Consider the following 19,060-nt stretch of genomic DNA (forward strand, 5'->3'; position numbering starts at 1 on the left):
CCGAAGGTGTCAAAAGCGTAAGGGGCACTTTTCCCATCACGAGATCTCGCGCCTGATTTATTTCTTCATCTAAGAGTAAACGTAGTTCTGCGGTATATTCGAGAAGGGTTACAGAGCCTTTAAGTAAAGACAGCACGGCATCCTGTACCACTTGCAAGATCGTCATGGAGGTTGTCGAAGAAGTTAGAGCGGCCATACGCGTTGCGTATTCGGCGGCCAAACCATCCAGTCTATTTAAACGATTTTCCTGCTGATTTAGCTTTGACGCGGTTTTGTTAATAAGAGTGTATTGTTGGTCCACGGCGTGTAATATTCCATTTGTGGTGGCCGTCGCGGCCACAGCCCACTCTTGTAGGTGCTCGACTTGGGAGGCACTAGCCAATCCGAATAGGTTTACAATTGAATCCTGCCTGAAGGGCCTTCGCTGAGAGATTTGTCCGTCGGACCTAGGGTTCGACGCGGGTTCGGGAAATAATTCGTTGAGGATTTGCCTTTTCGTAACTAGCACCGCATACGCTTGCGTGGCCCTTTTCACCTGAGTGTCAAAGGCTTGAATAGTATTGTTTAAGACGTCAAATGTCGAGGGTTCAGCCTCAGCCCTATTCTTAAGTCCTTTAAGTAATTCGGTAGAGTTCGCAAGAAAGGCTTTCATTGTCCCGAGCTCGACCCTGTAATCGTAGGGATGTAGTTGTATTAGTACGCGGTAGGTGCTTCCCACCATACTCACCGTCCCGCGGCGGACGAAGATCGCCCCGGGACGATGCAGCACCTCACCTGGGCCTGCCATCACCAGTAGCAGGAGCGCCGCCAGCAACATTGCCGACCCCAGACCGATTCGGGCCATCTCGCGCCACAGAGCCGGAGTGCAAGCCGCTGATCCTAACACCTGTCCCGCCGGGAGCAGACTGGCCGACGCTATTTGCGGCATCAGGGCGAGTACCTGTCCGGAGGCCGCCTTTCTCGGTGCGGATAGCGCCCGGAGGCCTCCACTCTGGCGTAACGGTGGGCCGGGTCATCCTCCTCTTCGGACGATGACCCGCTTTCCGTCGCGCTGCGTAGAGAGTCGCCCTCCGATTCGCTATCCGACCCGCTGGTCGGCTCCGGCGTGGTGGATTCGGTCCGCCCCTGATTGCCTGCGCGCTCGCCGTCCCTCGGCCGCCTCCCGTCTCCACGGGGCGTCCTTTCCCCAGCCCTGGCGCTCGGGCCGGCGGGGTCATTGAACGCACCCGCTATGCCTCCCGTGCCTCCACGGGCGCGCGGCCCGACCGGAGCGGCCTCGGCCGCCTCGATCGGCGGCGCGGCGCCGTCGGCTGCGGAATGTGCGTGAGACGCCGGCGGCGGTGACGGCGGCTCGGCGTCGTACCAGCCCTCCTCGGCCGGGCAGGGCGAGACCCGCTCAGGGCCGGAGCCGGCGGCGCGCTCTCGTCGCGCCGGGCTCTCCTCCCCACTGCGGCGCAGCTTGAGGCGGTCAATGTGCACCAACTGCCTCTTTTGAGTTTTCACATTTTCTATGTAGTAATTGACAGCACCAAACTTGTCAATGACTATATAGCCGGATTTCCACCGGCTTGCAAGCTTTCCTTTCTCTCCCGGTTTGAGCTGCGGATTGTTAAGCCTCACAGCGTCTCCCACATTCAGCGTGCGCAATCGGGCCTTGTCGTTTCGGCGGACCTGATTGGCCTTTTGAGCCTTTTTCACATTCAGGCGAGCCTCGGCAAACGCCTGTTGAGTGTTTCTGAGCAACTGCTCCACATACTCGTGGTAGTCGCGCCACTGGACCGCCTTTGCATCCAACAGCGCATCTGTTGGCAGCTGTGCAGAGCGCCCGTGCACCAGATAGAACGGGGTGTGTTTTGTGGAGCCGTGCACAGAGTTATTCATGGCGAACTGGCATGAAGCCGCATACAGATCCCAGTGGGGCTCCCCAGAGGAAATATACTTGGCCAACATGTCCGCTATGACTCGGTGTGTACGTTCCACCACGCCTTGGGCCTGCGGGTGGTATGCGGTGCACGTGCCGGCTCTCACCCCCAACAGAGTGTACAGCTCGGTGACAATTTCCGAGACCAGCTCGGCGCCGTTGTCACTCACCCCATCACACACTCCGTGCCGCAGAAAAACGCGGTCGCGCAGGGCCAGTGCAACATTTTTGGCCGTTCTAGATGGCAAGGGGATCAGCTCCACCCAACGAGTGAAACAATCCACCACGGTTAGCAGCACCGTATTCCCACGGTCGGTGAGAGGCAGGCCGGTCAGCAAGTCAATGCTGACCTTTTGGAAAGGCCGGGTCGCCTGGTAATTGTCCTGGATTGGTGCTTTGCCGATGAAACCCGCATTTCGCCCCTCACAGTCGGCACACTGACCTACATGCCTCTTAAGGTCCTCAGTCATGCCCTTCCAGGTGTACTTTGGCCGGAGGCCACTCCACATCTTCCGCCACCCGACGTGGCCACCAAAGCTGCCCTGATGGTGATCAATCATCAAGGCCTTCCGTAGCGACTTAGGGACCACCAGTTGATGATTTCCGCCCGATCTGGGGCGACAGCAAAGTATTCCCTGCTCGTTCATGAAATATTTCTTGTGCCGCAGCGGTCCTTGGCCGGCGGCATCTCCCTCCAGATATTGAATGATCGGTTTCAACTGCTCATCCTTGAGCTGCTCTGATCGCAGCTCCTCGGCACTCAGCCGTTTGATTCCCATCTCCGTGACGGTACAAACCGGCCGAGTACGCGAGTCGAGGTCAATGTCAGCTGTCACCTTTTGGCCTTGCCCTTCTTTCATGGCCTGCCAAGTCAAACGGCTCAAGCCGTCTACTTGCGGAATTTCGGGCCCAGGGCGGTGTCGTACCTCGAACTCGAAGTCGAGCAGCCTCAATGCATCCCTCACGAGTCGTGAGGAGCCCTTTGGCTCCGTGGTGGCCTGGAGCAGGTATCTCAGAGCGCTGTTGTCTGTGGTCAATATGAAATGCCGTCCGTCGAGATAGTAAAAGAACTTCTCACAGACCGCAAAGACCACAGCCAAGCTCTCCTTGACCAGTATGGGCTGCGGCAGCTCGGACGGCGTCAACACCCGGCTAGCATAGGCTATAGGGTGAGAGCCGTCCTCGAACTCCTGATGCAGCGCCGCTCCCAGTGCTCGTGAGCTCGCGTCGGTGTAGACGTGAAATGGGTATTTACCCGAGAAGTCGGGGTACCGGAGTACCGGACTCTCGCACAAACACCGTTTCAGCGCCTCAAAGGACTCCCTGCACTCCTCAGTGAACACAAAGGGCACGTTCTTCTTCGGCAAGTTCAGTAAGGGGCGAGCCAGGGCCGCAAAACCCCGCACGAAGCGCTTGTAAAAGTTGGCCAGGCCCACGAAGGCTCTAACCTCTGTTTTGTTGGTCGGTTCTGCTATTTGGGCGATGGCCCGTGTCTTGCTGTCATCGACACTTATACCCTCGGGAGAGATGACATGTCCCAGCAGTTTGACCGACCGACAGAGAAGCCTCGTTTTGCTCGGTTTGTATTTCACCCCGTGCTTCCGAGCCAGCTGGAAGGTGCTCTCCAGCATCTCGAGGTGCTCAGTTTCAGTGGTGGTTGAGCAGATCAGGTCGTCTAGGTAGCAGTGGACCTTTCCCGTCGCCAGCACCGGGGCGTACACAGCGTCTACAACTCGCTGGAGGCTTGCGCTGCTATTCTTCAAACCCATGAGCAGCACTTTGGGTTTATAGCCCCCGAAGGGTGTTATAAACCCAGCGAGCTTGGCACACTCAGGCAGCACGCGGATCTGGTAGAAGCTTTTTGTCATGTCCATCGAGCTCACGAAACCCTTGTTACGCCCCAGATCTTCTAATATGCGCTGCATATTAGGGAGCGGGTAACTCAGGGTCTCGGTGATCGAGTTGAGCTTTACGAAGGACTGACAGAGTCGCCAGGAGTCAGACTCTGAGGTGGGATTTGGCTTCTTTACCAGGATGCATGGGGATGTAAACCCATCGTACGCCGGCTCTATTAGGTCATTTTTGAGCATTTCCTCCAGCTGTCGCCAGAGCTCCTGGCGCTGGTGCTCTGAGCACGGATACGGGCGCGAGTGCACGGGCTCGGCTCCCGGTTTGAGCCGGATTGTGTGTGCCGCGATTTCTATGCGGCCGAGGTCATAATCGTGGCATGAAAACATTGATTGATGGCGGCAGAGCAAATCCTCCACACGCCGTTTGCGATCCCCACTCAGATGTTCCAGGGGAAACTGACTTAGAAATTGTTCGCGGCTTGGCCAGCGGCCGGCCCAGAGCGGCGGCCCAACACCGTCCTGGTCCTGACCTCCCACCGGATCCACACGCACCGTGGCGACCAGCCCTTCATACAGCTGAGTTTGCCCCAGCTCGTAGCCGGCGGGCAGCTGTATGTCGTCCTCGGTCGGGTTAACGAGTGGGATCTGGATATAGCCTGCCGAGTTGGTTTTGGCCACCAAGCTGGGCACTTCCAGAAACGGTTCGAGTGTTTCCTCGGGTGGCTGAGGAACAAACTCGACCAATTTCTCGGACGAGCCCCGGCCCGCCGTGTCCAGCTTAGCCGCGATCACGCACACGTGCCGCGAGGGCACGGTCACATCCGTGGAAAGACACACCGCTCGCGGGCCGTTATACAGCCCGCAAGAGGAAGCGAATGGAACGCGGCTACTCCCTATCTGTACACACCCCTCTGCCGCATTTAACACCATTCTTGACGCCTTAATAAAGTCGATTCCGAGTAGTACGTCATAGGGCAAGCCCTGTATGACGCACATTTTGTGTTCGAGTTTGAAAGCCCCTATTTCAACCGTCAGCACCGCCTCGCCGATGTTGGCCAGCTCTCCGCCGGTGACCGAGCGGAGTCGAATGCCGCCTCCGGCGCTCAGGCAAGGCCGCACGGGCAGCCTCTGCCACGCCGCCGCGGATAACAGCGTCACAGAGGAGCCAGAGTCCACCAAAGCTGAGAAGCTCTGATCTCCCACCCTCACTTTCAACTTTGGCAGCTCCGACTCTCTCTCAATGAGGCTATTTACCGAGAGAACGTCATCCTCCCCCGCCCTGTCAACTCCATTAGCCAATCGGTCGGGCGCGCTGCCGACTGGCCTTACCAGTTTAAAGGCTGCTGCTGGGGCGGCACGCGGTCCCGGACCGCTGGGAACCTGGGAGCCATCATCCGGCCCCCGGGCGGGTAATTAGGTCTCGATCCCACGCCACGCCAGAGCGGCCCGCCCGGCGCGGGCGTCCTCATCGCTCCCCCAGCGTACACTCCGCGCGCTACTGGCAGCCGCGGGCAGGGACAGTCCCGCACGTAATGGGGCCCGGCGCAGTTGAAACAAGCAACCGGTCCCCTCGGAGCGCCTCCCATGGGGCGCGGCGGGGCCTGCCCCTGGTATCCCGGAGCAGCGGGCCGTAGTATGGGATACTGGGGCAGCCGAGGCCGATAGCCCACGGCGTTCACCCAGTATTCCATCGCGCTCGGACCACTCAGATGCGGGGAGTAGCCGGGCGGGCAGTTAGAGGCCGACGGCTGAGCCCATTCCAGCCCCTGGTCGCACATGTCCGGCCCCGACTGGGGCGGGTGCCCTCCCGGTCCATAGCAATTGTCACCATATGTTGTCTCCCCCAGCCCAGGGTCAGCCATTGTCGGGTGAGACAGTGCCGTCTCGTACCCTGGGCCAGCGGATCCTGACGGCCCGGCCGAGTCCGGCACCGCCCCCGACCCATATACAGCGGCCCCATAGGCCGGAGGGACCGGCGCGTGGAATGGGAGCGCGTCCGCCCGGCCGTGTCCGGCGGCAGAGTAGGGCGCAGACAATGTATGCGACCCCAGCGCGTGAGACAGAGCCTCGGCGGTGCTGGCTATGTGGGTCGCCACCGTCTCGCGGAGCTCGCGCACGGCTCCGCGGATCTCCTCTAGCGCCCGAGGCGTCTCCTCTCCGATCTGATTCACTCGGACGGAGCGACCGCCCGAGCGCTGCAGGGCATCAAATGTCTCCTTGCTGGTCAGCTCGATCACGGCGGCATCCATGTCCCCTATGCCCTTCAAATGGATCCGCTCGAGATTTGTGGGCTTCAAGCCCTTCAGGAAGTGTTGGTAGATGAGTTTCTCGCCCAGTTGGCGGATGGGCTCGTCTTGTGACTGAGTGAATTGCGGCCATGTTTTATACGCGAGCGATTTAAGCCGCTGCGCATACCCCCGGGCGGTCTCGGTATCGCCCTGCTGACAGCTCGTGAGCTGCAGCAGGTGCGCCACCGGGTCCGTGGGCTTGCGGAAACGGTTAAACAGCCCGCGTTTAAAATCTTTCCACAGGTGACCCAGCCCGAACACGTCCGAGCCCACCTGTTTGGATGCCAGATACGTTTTGAGGAAACCCTTTGCTGGGCCTCTCAGGCGCATCGGCATCACCTTCATAATGTCATTGGCGTCGAGGTTTCCCAAAGAGGCCGCGTTCTCCACTGCCTCAAGAAAATCCCCGACGCCCACGCTTCCCTCCTTGTCCGGCTCAAACATGGGAATCTCCCGTAATGCCCCCAGGTTTTTGGCCGGAGGCAGGACCGAATACGTGGACTGGTCGGGCCCATATGTGGCCCGAGGGCCCTCATCATCCGTGGTGGGCATAGCTCACACGAGCTATAACGTCACGCTAGTGAATTGAAATAATACGAACACTCCCCTGTTAGCACCCAATATTGCAATCTCCCCACACACCCTGAAAACCCACACTACAAAATAAAGACAAAACAAACACACGGACACTCACACGCTCCGCTCGGAGCAGATCGGTACTCACCGCGGAGCTCTCAGCTGACTCTCGTCAAATCACCGTGACGATGAGCCCGCGCCAGTGAGTCCTCCGAGCCTCTCGTGAACCTCACGAGACGGTGCGTGCCCGCACCCTGTGCGCGAGCAACCGCGCCAGCGATCTCGAGAGCCCTTCCGCTCTGTCGCTGCCGCGCCGACCTTATCGCTGTGTTATCGCCGTAATCGCCGACGTTATCGCTCCTGCGCCTGCGGAGTGCGTATCCTCCTCAGATATTGTGCGGTAGCAAATTGTCCCCCATGCCCCCCTTTAATTGGGCTGATTCACGCGTGTGAACGTGACGAAAGGTATGGAAACAAAGATTTACACAAGATATTGAAGCCAAAAGTAAGAACAGCTCGACCGGTAACCACCTCCAAGGGAGCGGAAATGGCCGAACGGCGCCCACGTCATGTCCTTTGACCCCGCCTCTGCGACACCCGGGCTCCGTCCGGGCCTCCCTCACGGCATTATCAGGACCGATCGGCGTTTTATCCCGGGTAGCGCTGGCCTTCCGTTGCGCCAGCACGGGCCAGTGGGCCGCGTGCCCGGAAGCGGCAAATACGCCCGGGTACCAATGTGCCCTGGTGCCGGGGAGCGGAATACTACACTTGTCGCGTGCCGCAGATTATGGCGGAAGGAACACTTCGGGCATCCTGACCTCCGATGGGAAAGATTTCCCGGCCGATGCACCATTTTTATGTAGGGGTTTCAAGCATCGGAACCGGCAACCTTTTAATGGTTCCCCCCATGTACAGACATTACGTTAATCAAAGTTACTCTACAATGCCCGCCTGCCACCCGGGTGTATTAAACTAAGCGGCCCGTATGATTGTTCGTTCACGTTCACCGTGTATCAGCCCGGCATCTGCCTTTACCCAATTCAAAGATTTGGCTCACATTCCCATTACATTGTATTTTGGGTCTCGCGGGACGAAGTGTCATTCTCTCGGATCATTTTCCTCACGCACACTATACACATCACACTTACAATCGCTCACTCATATACGCCACGCGCCGCGCCGATTAATTATAATTTAGATGGGACTGTCCTGGATATAAAACGGGAGTGCCCACCGCTATTTGCGGCGGGTCGGAAAGCCAAATGAAATCCAGGACATTTGTCGGGGACTTCCGCAGCGCCTGGGCGCTGCGGCGTTAATTTAGGGGGGAGGGAAAAGTTCGCTTACCGAAAGATGTTGCCCCGACGACACCGCACTGGCAAATGCCTCGAGAGACGGGCCCGCGAGTCCCAGGTGCCGGCCAGCCGCAGCCTTTCACCCGGCGGGCACGCCTTTCCCGCCGGAGGCTATCATACGGCGGACTGGCCTTACACGCACCCTGGTACTCCGGCCCGCCGCTTCTCTCCGACGTATGAATTTTGCCCTTACAGTCACAGCCCAAAATTACCTCCTTCCCCAGGCCACATTACTGTCATAAAGCTGATTCTTTTTACTCTGTAGGCACCACAACAAAGTTCAGACCAGGTTTTAAGCGATTTGTCAACGAACAAACCCATTTAAATCAGAATGACTAAACGAGGTGACGTCACACTAACGGTCGCTCCATGTTGAAGATAGGGCCTTGTACAAGGCCCATTTTCAAATGAAGGGAACGAATTTCTTCAACACCAAGAGGCCGCGGGGGTTGCAACCTAGATAGATAGTGGTTTCTGAACCTCGCCGCAAACTTGGCTATCTCAACTCAAACCCCATGTTAAAGGTGGGATAATCCCTTTAACTCTCGATCGACGTGTGAAGTTATCGTGTAAGGTATCATGAAGCCGATCGCGACGAAACTTTAGTACCCTCATGGTGACAAAGTCTGAAAATTTCATGACCCTGACCCAAGTGAACTTTGACTTGTGGCCTATTTCTCGAGACTGTTTGGTCATGTTGGAGGCCATGTTTGGCCGGAATAGCGATTCGGCGTATGTCGGCTCACATTATCCGCGCTTTTATAGTCTTTTCGTGGTTTAAAACGCTCAAACATGTGATATGATGTTGCTCCCACGCATTAGGGCGGATGCCAATGTCACCTTACGGTCAAGTCAGGTCATTGACCTTTGATGACCTCGGTGCACTTTTCCGTGTTTAACATGTTTCTAGGATAGTTTCGTTTAGCTGATTTTGAATTTAGCATTTTGCAACCATTTGAACATTTACGAAGTAGTTTTGATGCCTTCGTATCATGTTACGTAGCTGCCAGTGGTAGTGGACACCTGCTATACGGAGTCAGCGGACGCCCATAAGTACTCCTACTGGTTGATCTGACCTGACCTGCCCCGACATGGTCTAAACGCATGAAGACATTATCTATGATCCAAACTAACATCAGTGGCGGCGGAAGCAGGGGGGCAAGGGGGGCAGCTGCACCCTAAAGCTATGGAAAGGGGCGCCTCGAAAATCTGTAGAGGAGGCAGGAAGTTAAGAGGTGCGGCAGCCATAAAGCTGAGCAGTGCGACACCGCAACTGATAAAGGCACTTGTGACACGAAGAGGGTGGCAATGACGTGGGAAAAGTATCTTTTGATATGCTGAAGAGTGGAGGGCATCCTTATCTGAAACAAAGGCAGATGCTGCCGACCCTGTCGAATATAATCTTGCCAGGCGATAAAGGCTAGGAGGGCGCAGCCACTCGAGAAGCGCGCCATGCGGAAGAGGGGCGCCTGCATGCGAAAGAGGGGCGCCTGTGTGTGGGACGAAAAAGAAACATGTATGGAGACGTCTTTGAAGGCGATAGCCTCCGAACGCCAACACGAACATATGAGGGCTTATCGCGTTGCAGGCTCCATGCGACAAAAAGGGGCGCCTGATGGCCGATATGCGAGAGGAAATTAGTTTGTGTAACATTTATCGGGGGCGGTTTGCCGTTTACAACATATGAATGTTAAGGGAGGTCCGAGATTGGGGCCTGTAAAATTGCACTGTCCGTATGGGCGGTTACACCCCTAGTGCTAGGGCGTATTTTGCGTTTTTTTTTTTTTACTGGGGAGATGATTATGACCAGGAATAGCACTCTGCAAACTTCTATGGGCGCCTGTATAGGGGCGAAACTGATTTTCCAGTGCAGGGACGGCCATCGGCATTGTGGGGCGGCATTTATTCCACTGGGGCGTCTGCCAGTGTTGAAGGGCGGTATTCATTTCAATGGGGCGCCCGTTGGTGTTGATGGGCGACATGTATCACCTGGGGCGCCTATCGGAGATCGGGGCGGCATTAATTTCACTGAGGCGCCTATCGGCGTTGACGGGTGGTATTTATTCATCCGGGGCGCTTATCGGTGGTATAGGCCGGCATTCGCTTCACTGAGGTGCCTATCGGTGTTGTAAGGCGGCAGTAAATCCACTGGTGTCTGGGGCACCTACCGGCGTCGAAAGGCGACATTCATAATTCATTTCACTGGGTGGCATATTGGTGTTGATGTATAACATTCATTCTCCTGGGGCGCCCGGCAATGAGGGGGCGGCATTTATTCCGTTCCCCTGGGATGGGCCCCTATCGGTGTGGAGGCGTCGCCGTCGTATTAGTTTGAAATGGGGGCACCTCTGGGTGGTAATAGATGCATTCATTTCGCTGGGACACCTACCAGCGTTGATTGCCTGTATTCATTCATTTCGGGCTCCTATCGGTGTTGAAAGGCGGCATTTATTTCACTGGGGCGTCACAAACCTGCTACTCCCACCATAAACCTCAGCCTATTCACTTCACGTTAGCAGTAACTAGAAGTCTCTTAGGCGGCGTTCGATGTCTCCCGGACGGCAAAGATTCTTTGCCGTCCGGCCAATAACGTCCAAGGTCAGCGGGGGCTCGGCTGCGGTTATGAAACGTGATTGGCCGGACGGCGTAGAATCTTCGCCGTCCGAGAGACATCGAACGCGGGGTTAGTCTCGGCATAGAGTCTCGGGTATCATTGCGTCGCGTCGGAGCGATTAGAAACCGGGTTCTAACGATCGAAATTTCGCAGCTCTAACCAACTTGCCGGGAGGACGGATGCAACTTAAACGCAATTTAAATGAGTGTTTTTTTTTTAGCGCCGAATGATGTTTCATTAAGAAATAGTCTCTTCACTGTTTGTGTTACTACAACCGTGTATATGGTAAGGGGCGCCCAGCGGGAAGGGGCGCTTCAATATCGTTTGCACCCCTATCCTAGAATACCTTCCGCCGCCACTGACTAACATGAAATTTGTGATCAGCACAAAAAAAAAAAACGTATTACAGCCTTACTTTAGGAGGTTCTGACAGGTCCTGATTTTCCCGTCTTTTGGGTCTGTGACCTGACCTGGGCGGTGTTTCACGGCACGCTGCCAGCCGCTGCCAGCGCTGATGGCACTTTTGGTTTCAATGGAGACATCAACAAGCCTATACCCACAACACTACCGAAGGCTGACCTTAGCTCGCGGAATGCGCTGTCAGCGGCTGTCAGCACGACCGTGAAACACCGCCCTGGAAGGTCAACCAATGACCAAGGACCTTAAAATCGGGTATCATCGGCTTCGTCTCGTCACTCACGGGCAACACGCCTGTTTTTTTTCCGCGAGCTCTAGCTTAAAGGGACTATCCCACCTTCTAAAATGTTGTTAAACCAGTTAAATTGTGCCCGACCTTATAGATTGGATGACCAGGAACACGGTTCTGGCATTTATTTTTCATTAAACATCTTAGGCTTCCCATATTCCAAACACAAACTTTCAAATATGTGACGTCACAGCCCAAAATTACCTCCTTCCCCAGGCCACATTACTGTCATAAAGCTGATTCTTTTTACTCTGTAGGCACCACAACAAAGTTCAGACCAAGTTTTAAGCGATTTTTCAACGAACAAACCCATTTAAATCAGAATGACTAAACGAGGTGACGTCACACTAACGGTCGCTCCATGTTGAAGATAGGGCCTTGTGCAAGGCCCATTTTCAAATGAAGGGAACGAATTTCTTCAACACCAAGAGGCCGCGGGGGTTGCAACCTAGATAGATAGTGGTTTCTGAACCTCGCCGCAAACTTGGCTATCTCAACTCAAACCCCATGTTAAAGGTGGGATAGTCCCTTTAATCAGGGGCCGAACGGCAGGGGGTCCAACCGACACCTCCCAGCCCGCGAAGGCTGCGCCACGCACCGACCCGGAGCGGGCTAATTGGTCGACAAAAGCAATTTGAAGTGTTTTCAAAGTAATATTTAGGCTCGGGTTGGGTGGGCTACCATTTCTATTTTTTATTTTTAGTTAAAAAAAAAATATCGTTTCAGGGCTGTGACGAAAAAATAAGTGGCCTAAATCCGATGAGAAAACAGGATTTGGGGGTACCCTAGGTTTGGTTACTTGCAGGAGTTGGCCCCCCCCAAAACGCAAGTCTGGATCCGCCAGTGGCTTGGATTGTAGCCAAGGGTCCATTACGGAAGTGATTGCATTAATTGAGAAATGGTACAGATCTTACGTAACTCAACTCGGTAAAAAAGCTTATGCTCTATGGGAGTGGTTCTGTCAAATAACTTGTGAAGCTGCAAGCACACTCCGTTTACCAAAGCTAGCGCAGCGCTTGCCGCCCACGCCGCCGCCTGTTTTCATTTCATTGAAACGTGTGGAGGCAACCTCGCGATTGACAACATGGGAATTCCACCGGCACCCTATCCGCCCTCTGTGGGGCCGACAGGCAGCGGCTGAGCTCCGGCCGCCGCTGGAGGTGTCGCCGCGCGCGCCGGGGGCTCTCACCGTCCCTGCGCCGGGCGGTGGACAGGTGAAGGGGGGGGGGGGGAGCCAGTGGGAGGGGCGGAGCCAGTCGGCCGGCCGGCAGAGCCGTCCGTGGCGCCGCCACCCCTCCCCTGGCCTCACCGGGCCGCCGCGCCGGTAACCCTCAGACAGGCGGCACCGCTCTGCAAGCCTTTGATGACATGACTGGCCAGATTTACTACCATTATCGTCAATGACTTATCGGAATGACTCTTGGCAACCGTTCTCCACTGTTCAGTGACCTATGTATCGAGTGTTTCCCTTATAGGAACAAACCGATCATTTGGTCAAATGTTGGAGTGCGTGCACACTGCGCCGGCTATGTCGACTCATCAGTGCAGCGGCGACTCATGCGATCCAGAGTTAGCAGTCAGTTACATAAGCTGGCGGCGGCTGATTGCTCGAACAGGACTTAGAGGTTCATGTGCGTTCAGTGACTGCATTGTGCAAGTTAACGTTTCTGTGATGCTTACGCAATCATAGGCGGCGGAACGGGGAAGGCACCGGGGCACCGTGCCCCCCTTTGATTTTGGCATTTTAACATAAGCCCTATGGCGTTGCATGGAAAGAATGAGACCAAAAGTCGGTAGTGCCCCCCCCCCCCCGTTAATTGAAGGTGTTCCACCGATACTGTACGCAATAAATGTCGCATACGAAATGCACCATCAAAACGGGATAGTGTTAGTAAGTCTGATGAATTCACATCAAATGAGTCTGTAGCCAACGTGATTTGCCCTATCAGCATTTCCATAGTCGCCAGGTTTGAACTCCGGGCGTGAATGTCTGGCAGTCTTATAAATTTTCATATCATTTTTGACTGATGTTTGACGGGACTGGCCCTGTTTGCTCAACTTCTTTCTCGAAGACACTTTGTCTGCATAGATAAACAAAGTCGTAAAACCATTTAGTGCCTCGATACTCAATGTTGCACTTCCTATAGCGCCATTGTCGCGCGAGATGATTTTACAATGGACTTAGGCGTCAACTCACGAAACAGCAAGCTCGCTGCTGTATAAATAGTATTTCACGAGTGCCTGACAGGCTATTAAAGAGACAAGAATAACACTCGAAATATCACGTTACCTTAAAGTGAGAGCTAAGGCCCAAGTCTACTATAGCAGTGGGCCAAAACGGTGCGCAAGATCAAGATTATCTATGACCCGGGTTATATAACCTGTAGAAAGCGGCCGGCCTGACTGGTTCTGCTTTGCCCTCAATGGCCTACAGTGTCACTTCATGTCCGGAAAGGATTCTTCTTCTAATGTTCATTACCGCTCTTTTAATATCCTGCTGCAAAACCCATGTCACTCTCACTTGAAACCACGTTACGCTGAGGCCGTGCGTATTGGATCCTTTCTTGTACGGATGCTGTGTTTTGTGCTTACTTATTGTCACGCATTTGTTCTGCTGAACCATACAAAATTATCTCAGATAGCAACACGTCATATTGTGTTTCATAGTTAGGTATATATTGAGCGAACTTACTGGAAGCGATAAGCTGAATTTTCGAGCATTTTTTCTTGCTGTGAGAGGTCTGATATGATTGCCATTTTTAATAATTGGTATGAAAAAAACTGAACATTGAGAAGGAGGGTTAGTACCTGAATAACTTTGTGCAGCTGGATTAATTGATTTTGTCTTAAAGCTATCGGATACACACAATCCAGGCAATATGTTCTTTTTGAAAGGTTGAAATACATGTTCAACGCATGTAACTTTAGCTCGTTTTTCTTAAGTTCGACCCTCACTGTAAACAACTGCACGATATTTTCTGAGAAAATGACTGAGAAAACTGGTTGATGCACATTGTATTGAAGAGCTAAATAATGTTTTCAAAATGTGCTCTGAACACCAACAGAGTAACACCGTTCGATTGATTGATGAGTTCACTTATAATTCCCGACAAGTCGAGTATAACTTTGGAATTGTAAATGTAGATTAAACTCATTATGTATCGGTGATAGGAAGTAAAAAAAAAATGATCAACCTGATCATCTGTGAAAAGAGATGAGCGCTAGCCAGTTTTCTAAGTAATTCATCTCACAAATCTCGTGCTGTGTTCACAGAGACGTTTAGTGACGGTAGAACTTAAGAAATGAACTATATATTTTTTAGCTTGTCTTTAAACATTTTTCTTCTAAAAAGGCAAAGCTTTCCTGACGGTTTGTTGTTACAAAATGTGATAACAAACAATTTCCGTATGCATGTGTACTCTGTCTCTTATGTAGATAGTAAGATAAAACTGCATAAGGCAGGTATACCATTAATTAGAACAAAGAATATGCAGATAATTCATTTTGCATTGTCACAAAACTATATCCAGTATACACATCGGTCAATAAGCTATAACGACTGCATGCTGCATGCTTCTGTTTGGGGTCAGGAAAGCTAAATTTATTTCTCAGTTTTTTCCTTGCGAAAGGTTCAAAGGCCATTTTCCTCGAGGTGCTTTCGCAAAAAGGGGAAAATATGTTGAATTTCATAGTTTATGGGTTGGAAGATATTTTCCATATTTACCACTAGCCAAAATATCCTTAGAAAGTAACATAGGCATGTCCTATTTGGTAAAAACCTCTGACCCCGTTGTGGCTTAAGTTAAAGGTAAATGAGTATCAATTAAGGAAATAATCCACTTGAATTTCTTAGACAAATTGAAAGGAATATCCACGACAGAGCTGCCAAAAAATATTGCCATGAACGCTTAGTATAATAAACGAATATAATGAACCCTTAGTATAATGAGCGTTTGGAATTTGAATTCTCAGTACCGAATGATATGATGCTTTGGGATACAAGCCAAGCAAATAATAAAAATAAAATAGAATATAGTAAACAGCTATGTATGTAGCCCAGCCTCGGGCGGTGAAGCATAAACGTATAGGAAGATATTTTGAAAACAGCATAAAATGGTGTTTGCAAATCAAAATGGTGAGCCTGATACTTCCGAGGTGTAAACCATGATCAGTTAACTGAAGGATGAATGATCTAACAGTAGCGTTGCGATTGTTTTAAATCAGTCGCCGCCGGATAATTGAACCCTAATTTCAAGTAAGTTTGCTGGCTGACCTTTCCGAGCGTAAATGTTTTATTGATGAATAAAAAAGCTATAAATTCCTGTTGCAATCTTGAGTGAGGCTGAAAAACCCTTAGAAGAAACCTGCTGCTCTTAAACTATGAATAATTGCCAATTTGTATGTTAGAACAAGACGGTCAAAGCATGTCCCCATTCCACCGCTGGCTCCTGGCGGCTTTTAACAGATTTTCCGGTCAAAACCGTAAGCCTGGATTTGTCGCACGGGGAGTGTCCATTAGCTTCTTACCTACGTTTCCATAAATCTGTCTGCACATCAAATCTTGCAGAAGGCATAAATGAATGGGTGCAAGAATGCCCTTGCAAAATTAAATGCAACTCGTCATGTTTCGGAGCGGAAATAGAGCTTGCCACTGTTCGAGGTGCGTAGCTACCAAGGGCAAAAAGTGACCCATGATGTCGGTGATGAGTGTCGGCGCGTCATTGAACCTACCTCGTCTCCGGCGACTCCGTCCACTGTCCGCGCACTCAGCCCACCAGCAGGTCCTCGATCTCCGGACCGCTGCCTGATCGGGGGCAGTGCGCGATCTGGCCACCAGAGGCGCTGGCTGCGCACAGCCCTCCGATCGGCCCGGCCGGCTCGGTCGGCGCGCACTGAGTGATCATATGGCCCACCCCGGGCCGTGACACGACCTAGGCACGTGGGCAGGTTCTCGGCACTAACCGGTAATCGCGCCAGACACGTGCTCGATATTGGAACAATTGCCACTTTCTAATGCATTTCGATGATGCATGATAAGGTCTTCAACTGTATTGATCCGCCAGTTTTAATAAGAAACACAATCCTAACCCGACTGTAGTGTGAAACAGTCTGTGGTTAAAAATTGAGCATGTTCTACTGTAGTTCTAATTTGGTTTCCATATTACTTTCTACTGCTCTCAACACCGGAAATCCAATAAATGAATCATTCATATATGACGTTACAACATGACGTTAGAACTTAGAACTAATTAGCGGCGCGGTGTTCAGTTTTATATACAGCATGCAACTAAATGTATCTTAAATCCGCGCCGGTTACTGAAACTTCACCAGTTCAAAAACTAAGGATATGAGGATGACACACCGACGGCAAGGTTTTGGCGTATTCAGCCATGAGGCTTTGGGGCTTCTTTCAGAGCCAGACCTACAGACACGCCAGCTTTCGAAGGGGGACAGGAGCCGCCGGCTCGCGCACCCGCCATGTGTATTGATGCGGCATCAATACACATGGCCGGTATGCGTGACATTCGCCACATGTTTGTGCATTAAAGTGAAGAATTTAGAGGGAAAGGCTATCGATGGTGTTTGGTAGGTACTAGGTAGTGATAGACCTACCCTACTTCAAATGGTATCATTTTTTTCAATGAAAAGGTTCTGGGAAAGGTGCAACAAGAATTTGAATGCGTGAAATTCCAGGAACTTTTTATCATTATATATTTTAACCGAAAAATTTATTTCTCCATACATGTTACCGTTGCCTCTAAAGATGAACCGTAGATAAAAAGCTACCATAGTTTCTGACTTTTAACCCGCGCCCGGCTGGGGGTCCTGGATTTCCACGCCCTGCTGGGGGGGGGGGTGTTTGAACACCCCCCCTTCTAACTCGGCTCCTGGGCCGGCCACGTAGCGATACGCGGAAGGCGGCGTTCGAAAGAGCGTCAAAAATAATGACGAAATCACTTCGGTCAATTTTTTGGTCAGGTCAAAGGTCAGGTCACCAGAGGTCATTGAAGGCAAAATTTCGCCGATTTCCGGGTCGAATGTCGAAAATTTCCAAGAAGCCAACGCATAACTCGGGAACCAATAGAGCTACAGCGCCGCGGAAAAGCGCATTCGATAGCCCTATTAACGCCCTTTCTGAGTAATTCTCTCAGATTTGACCTAACGTCAACGGTTTTGCCTGCAGGGGGCAAAAACTGCAAAAATAGCCGATTTTTTCGGAAACAGTTTTTCTGCAATAACTTTTGACCCAAGCCTTGTACGAGCTTACTTTTACCGGCATCGTGTTCCTCTCGTCAATACGCATCGAATGAACTATAACTTGACCTTGAAAGGTCAACTTGAAAATTTGACCTCAGGTCAAGGTCATGACCTGACCGGAAAGGGTCATGTTGCATATCAGTCGATCCGTATCGTCGAGCTGAACACATCTAAGGCGTTTTCATCGCTCTAGCATGCCTCTATCAAAAGTTATTCGAGAAAAACTGTTAGATACCATTCGTGACCTAAGATGACCTCAGGGCATAAACAGGGGTCACGGACACCATTTTCATGTTCAGTGTGTCTAAACCACTTGTAATTCGGTGTTTGGGAGTGTTTATGATGTCTTTCGTCCAAAAGAGGCGCATTTCAATTTTCTCCCATTGACTTATAATGGGGAGGTCGCAAAATTGACCTGACCTTAGGTCATCGATATCAAAATTCTGAGATAAAAATTTTGTACATGCTATTGCTCTTAGCAATCGCTGAAAGTTTCAAAGCGATCGGTCACTCGGTGTAGCTATGACAGACATTGAAACTTTTATGAGGTGAGGTCACTTCAAGTGACCTGGTGACCTGACCTTGAATGACCTTGGTCTGAAATTTTCACAACATGTGTAGAATTGATGTATGATAAGGTGTACCAAAAACGGCGGCGCGGAGCGCCGCCGTTTTTGAGATATTCGCGAAAAACCACAAGGGGGGGTGTTCAAACCCCCCCCCCCCAGCAGGGCGCGGGTTAATATTCATAGTTCAGACTCTATACGAATGGTTTTGAAGGCTTGAAAAGTCCTTCACATCCGTGAGGTTGGCAGATTCACAGTTTTCCCCTGGTCTGGACACTGATCGCCCCAACCGGAGCTCTGAACGAGGGGGGGGGGGAACCGTCATAGGCGGGCTTACCTTTCTGTGTTACACGTAAAGTAATTTATTTTTGCACAAAAAATTAATAATAGGTAACCCTTTGCCCATAACTAACAGAAGCAAAAAACGAGTCCATTTCTTATTTGTTTTGTCTTCCTTTAGTTATGAGCAAAAGTTTTTCATAATTATGATGATAATCACGCTCACGGCTTAAGATAACGTTTCAAACCATTCAAACTATATTTACTTTGCTTATTTACGAAATCATGTATACGTGGCACACCCAATGACGAATGAGGTCATCATATTATAATTTATAAAACAGTAGATGCGCACAGCGCCAAAACGCTAAAATATGGGTGACAGGTGCTCATCTCTAGATGATGCTCAGCACGCTTGATCTCCCGGGAGCTCTGGTGCCATATGTCGGCATCGCAGTGAACATTTATGAAGATGTTACAAGCTTCTGGGATGCGGATAAAAAGACCACGCTTGTACTATTAACCCTTGCTTGGGGAACATGAAATGTGGTCTGTTGACGCACAGATCTCGCTGGCACAGCGAGCGGCAAATACAAGGAAGGTACAATGATATTATTTTCACGTCGGTTGAACATTGAAAATCTTAC

At 51.7% G+C, this 19,060-nt stretch overlaps 1 protein-coding gene across 2 annotated transcripts in view; it reads right to left on the bottom strand.

The window, feature by feature from the left end:
* LOC122373022 (protein white-like) overlaps positions 1-16,205 on the bottom strand; it is a 56,999-nt gene extending 40,794 nt beyond the window's left edge. Inside the window, exon 1 of one of the 2 annotated variants that reach the window (XM_043350747.1) lies at positions 15,838-15,989. In XM_043350747.1, coding sequence (XP_043206682.1) covers positions 15,838-15,865 — 28 coding nt within the window. In that variant the 5' untranslated portion in view covers positions 15,866-15,989. Of the gene's footprint in view, positions 1-15,837; positions 15,990-16,041 lie in introns of those variants that run through there. The other variant, XM_043350746.1, reaches the window with a different exon arrangement.
* Positions 16,206-19,060: the final 2,855 nt, after the last annotated feature.

The sequence above is a fragment of the Amphibalanus amphitrite genome, unplaced genomic scaffold (genome assembly GCF_019059575.1).
Source record: "Amphibalanus amphitrite isolate SeventyFive unplaced genomic scaffold, NRLGWU_Aamphi_draft 001432F_arrow, whole genome shotgun sequence".
Taxonomy (NCBI): Eukaryota; Metazoa; Arthropoda; class Thecostraca; order Balanomorpha; family Balanidae; genus Amphibalanus; species Amphibalanus amphitrite.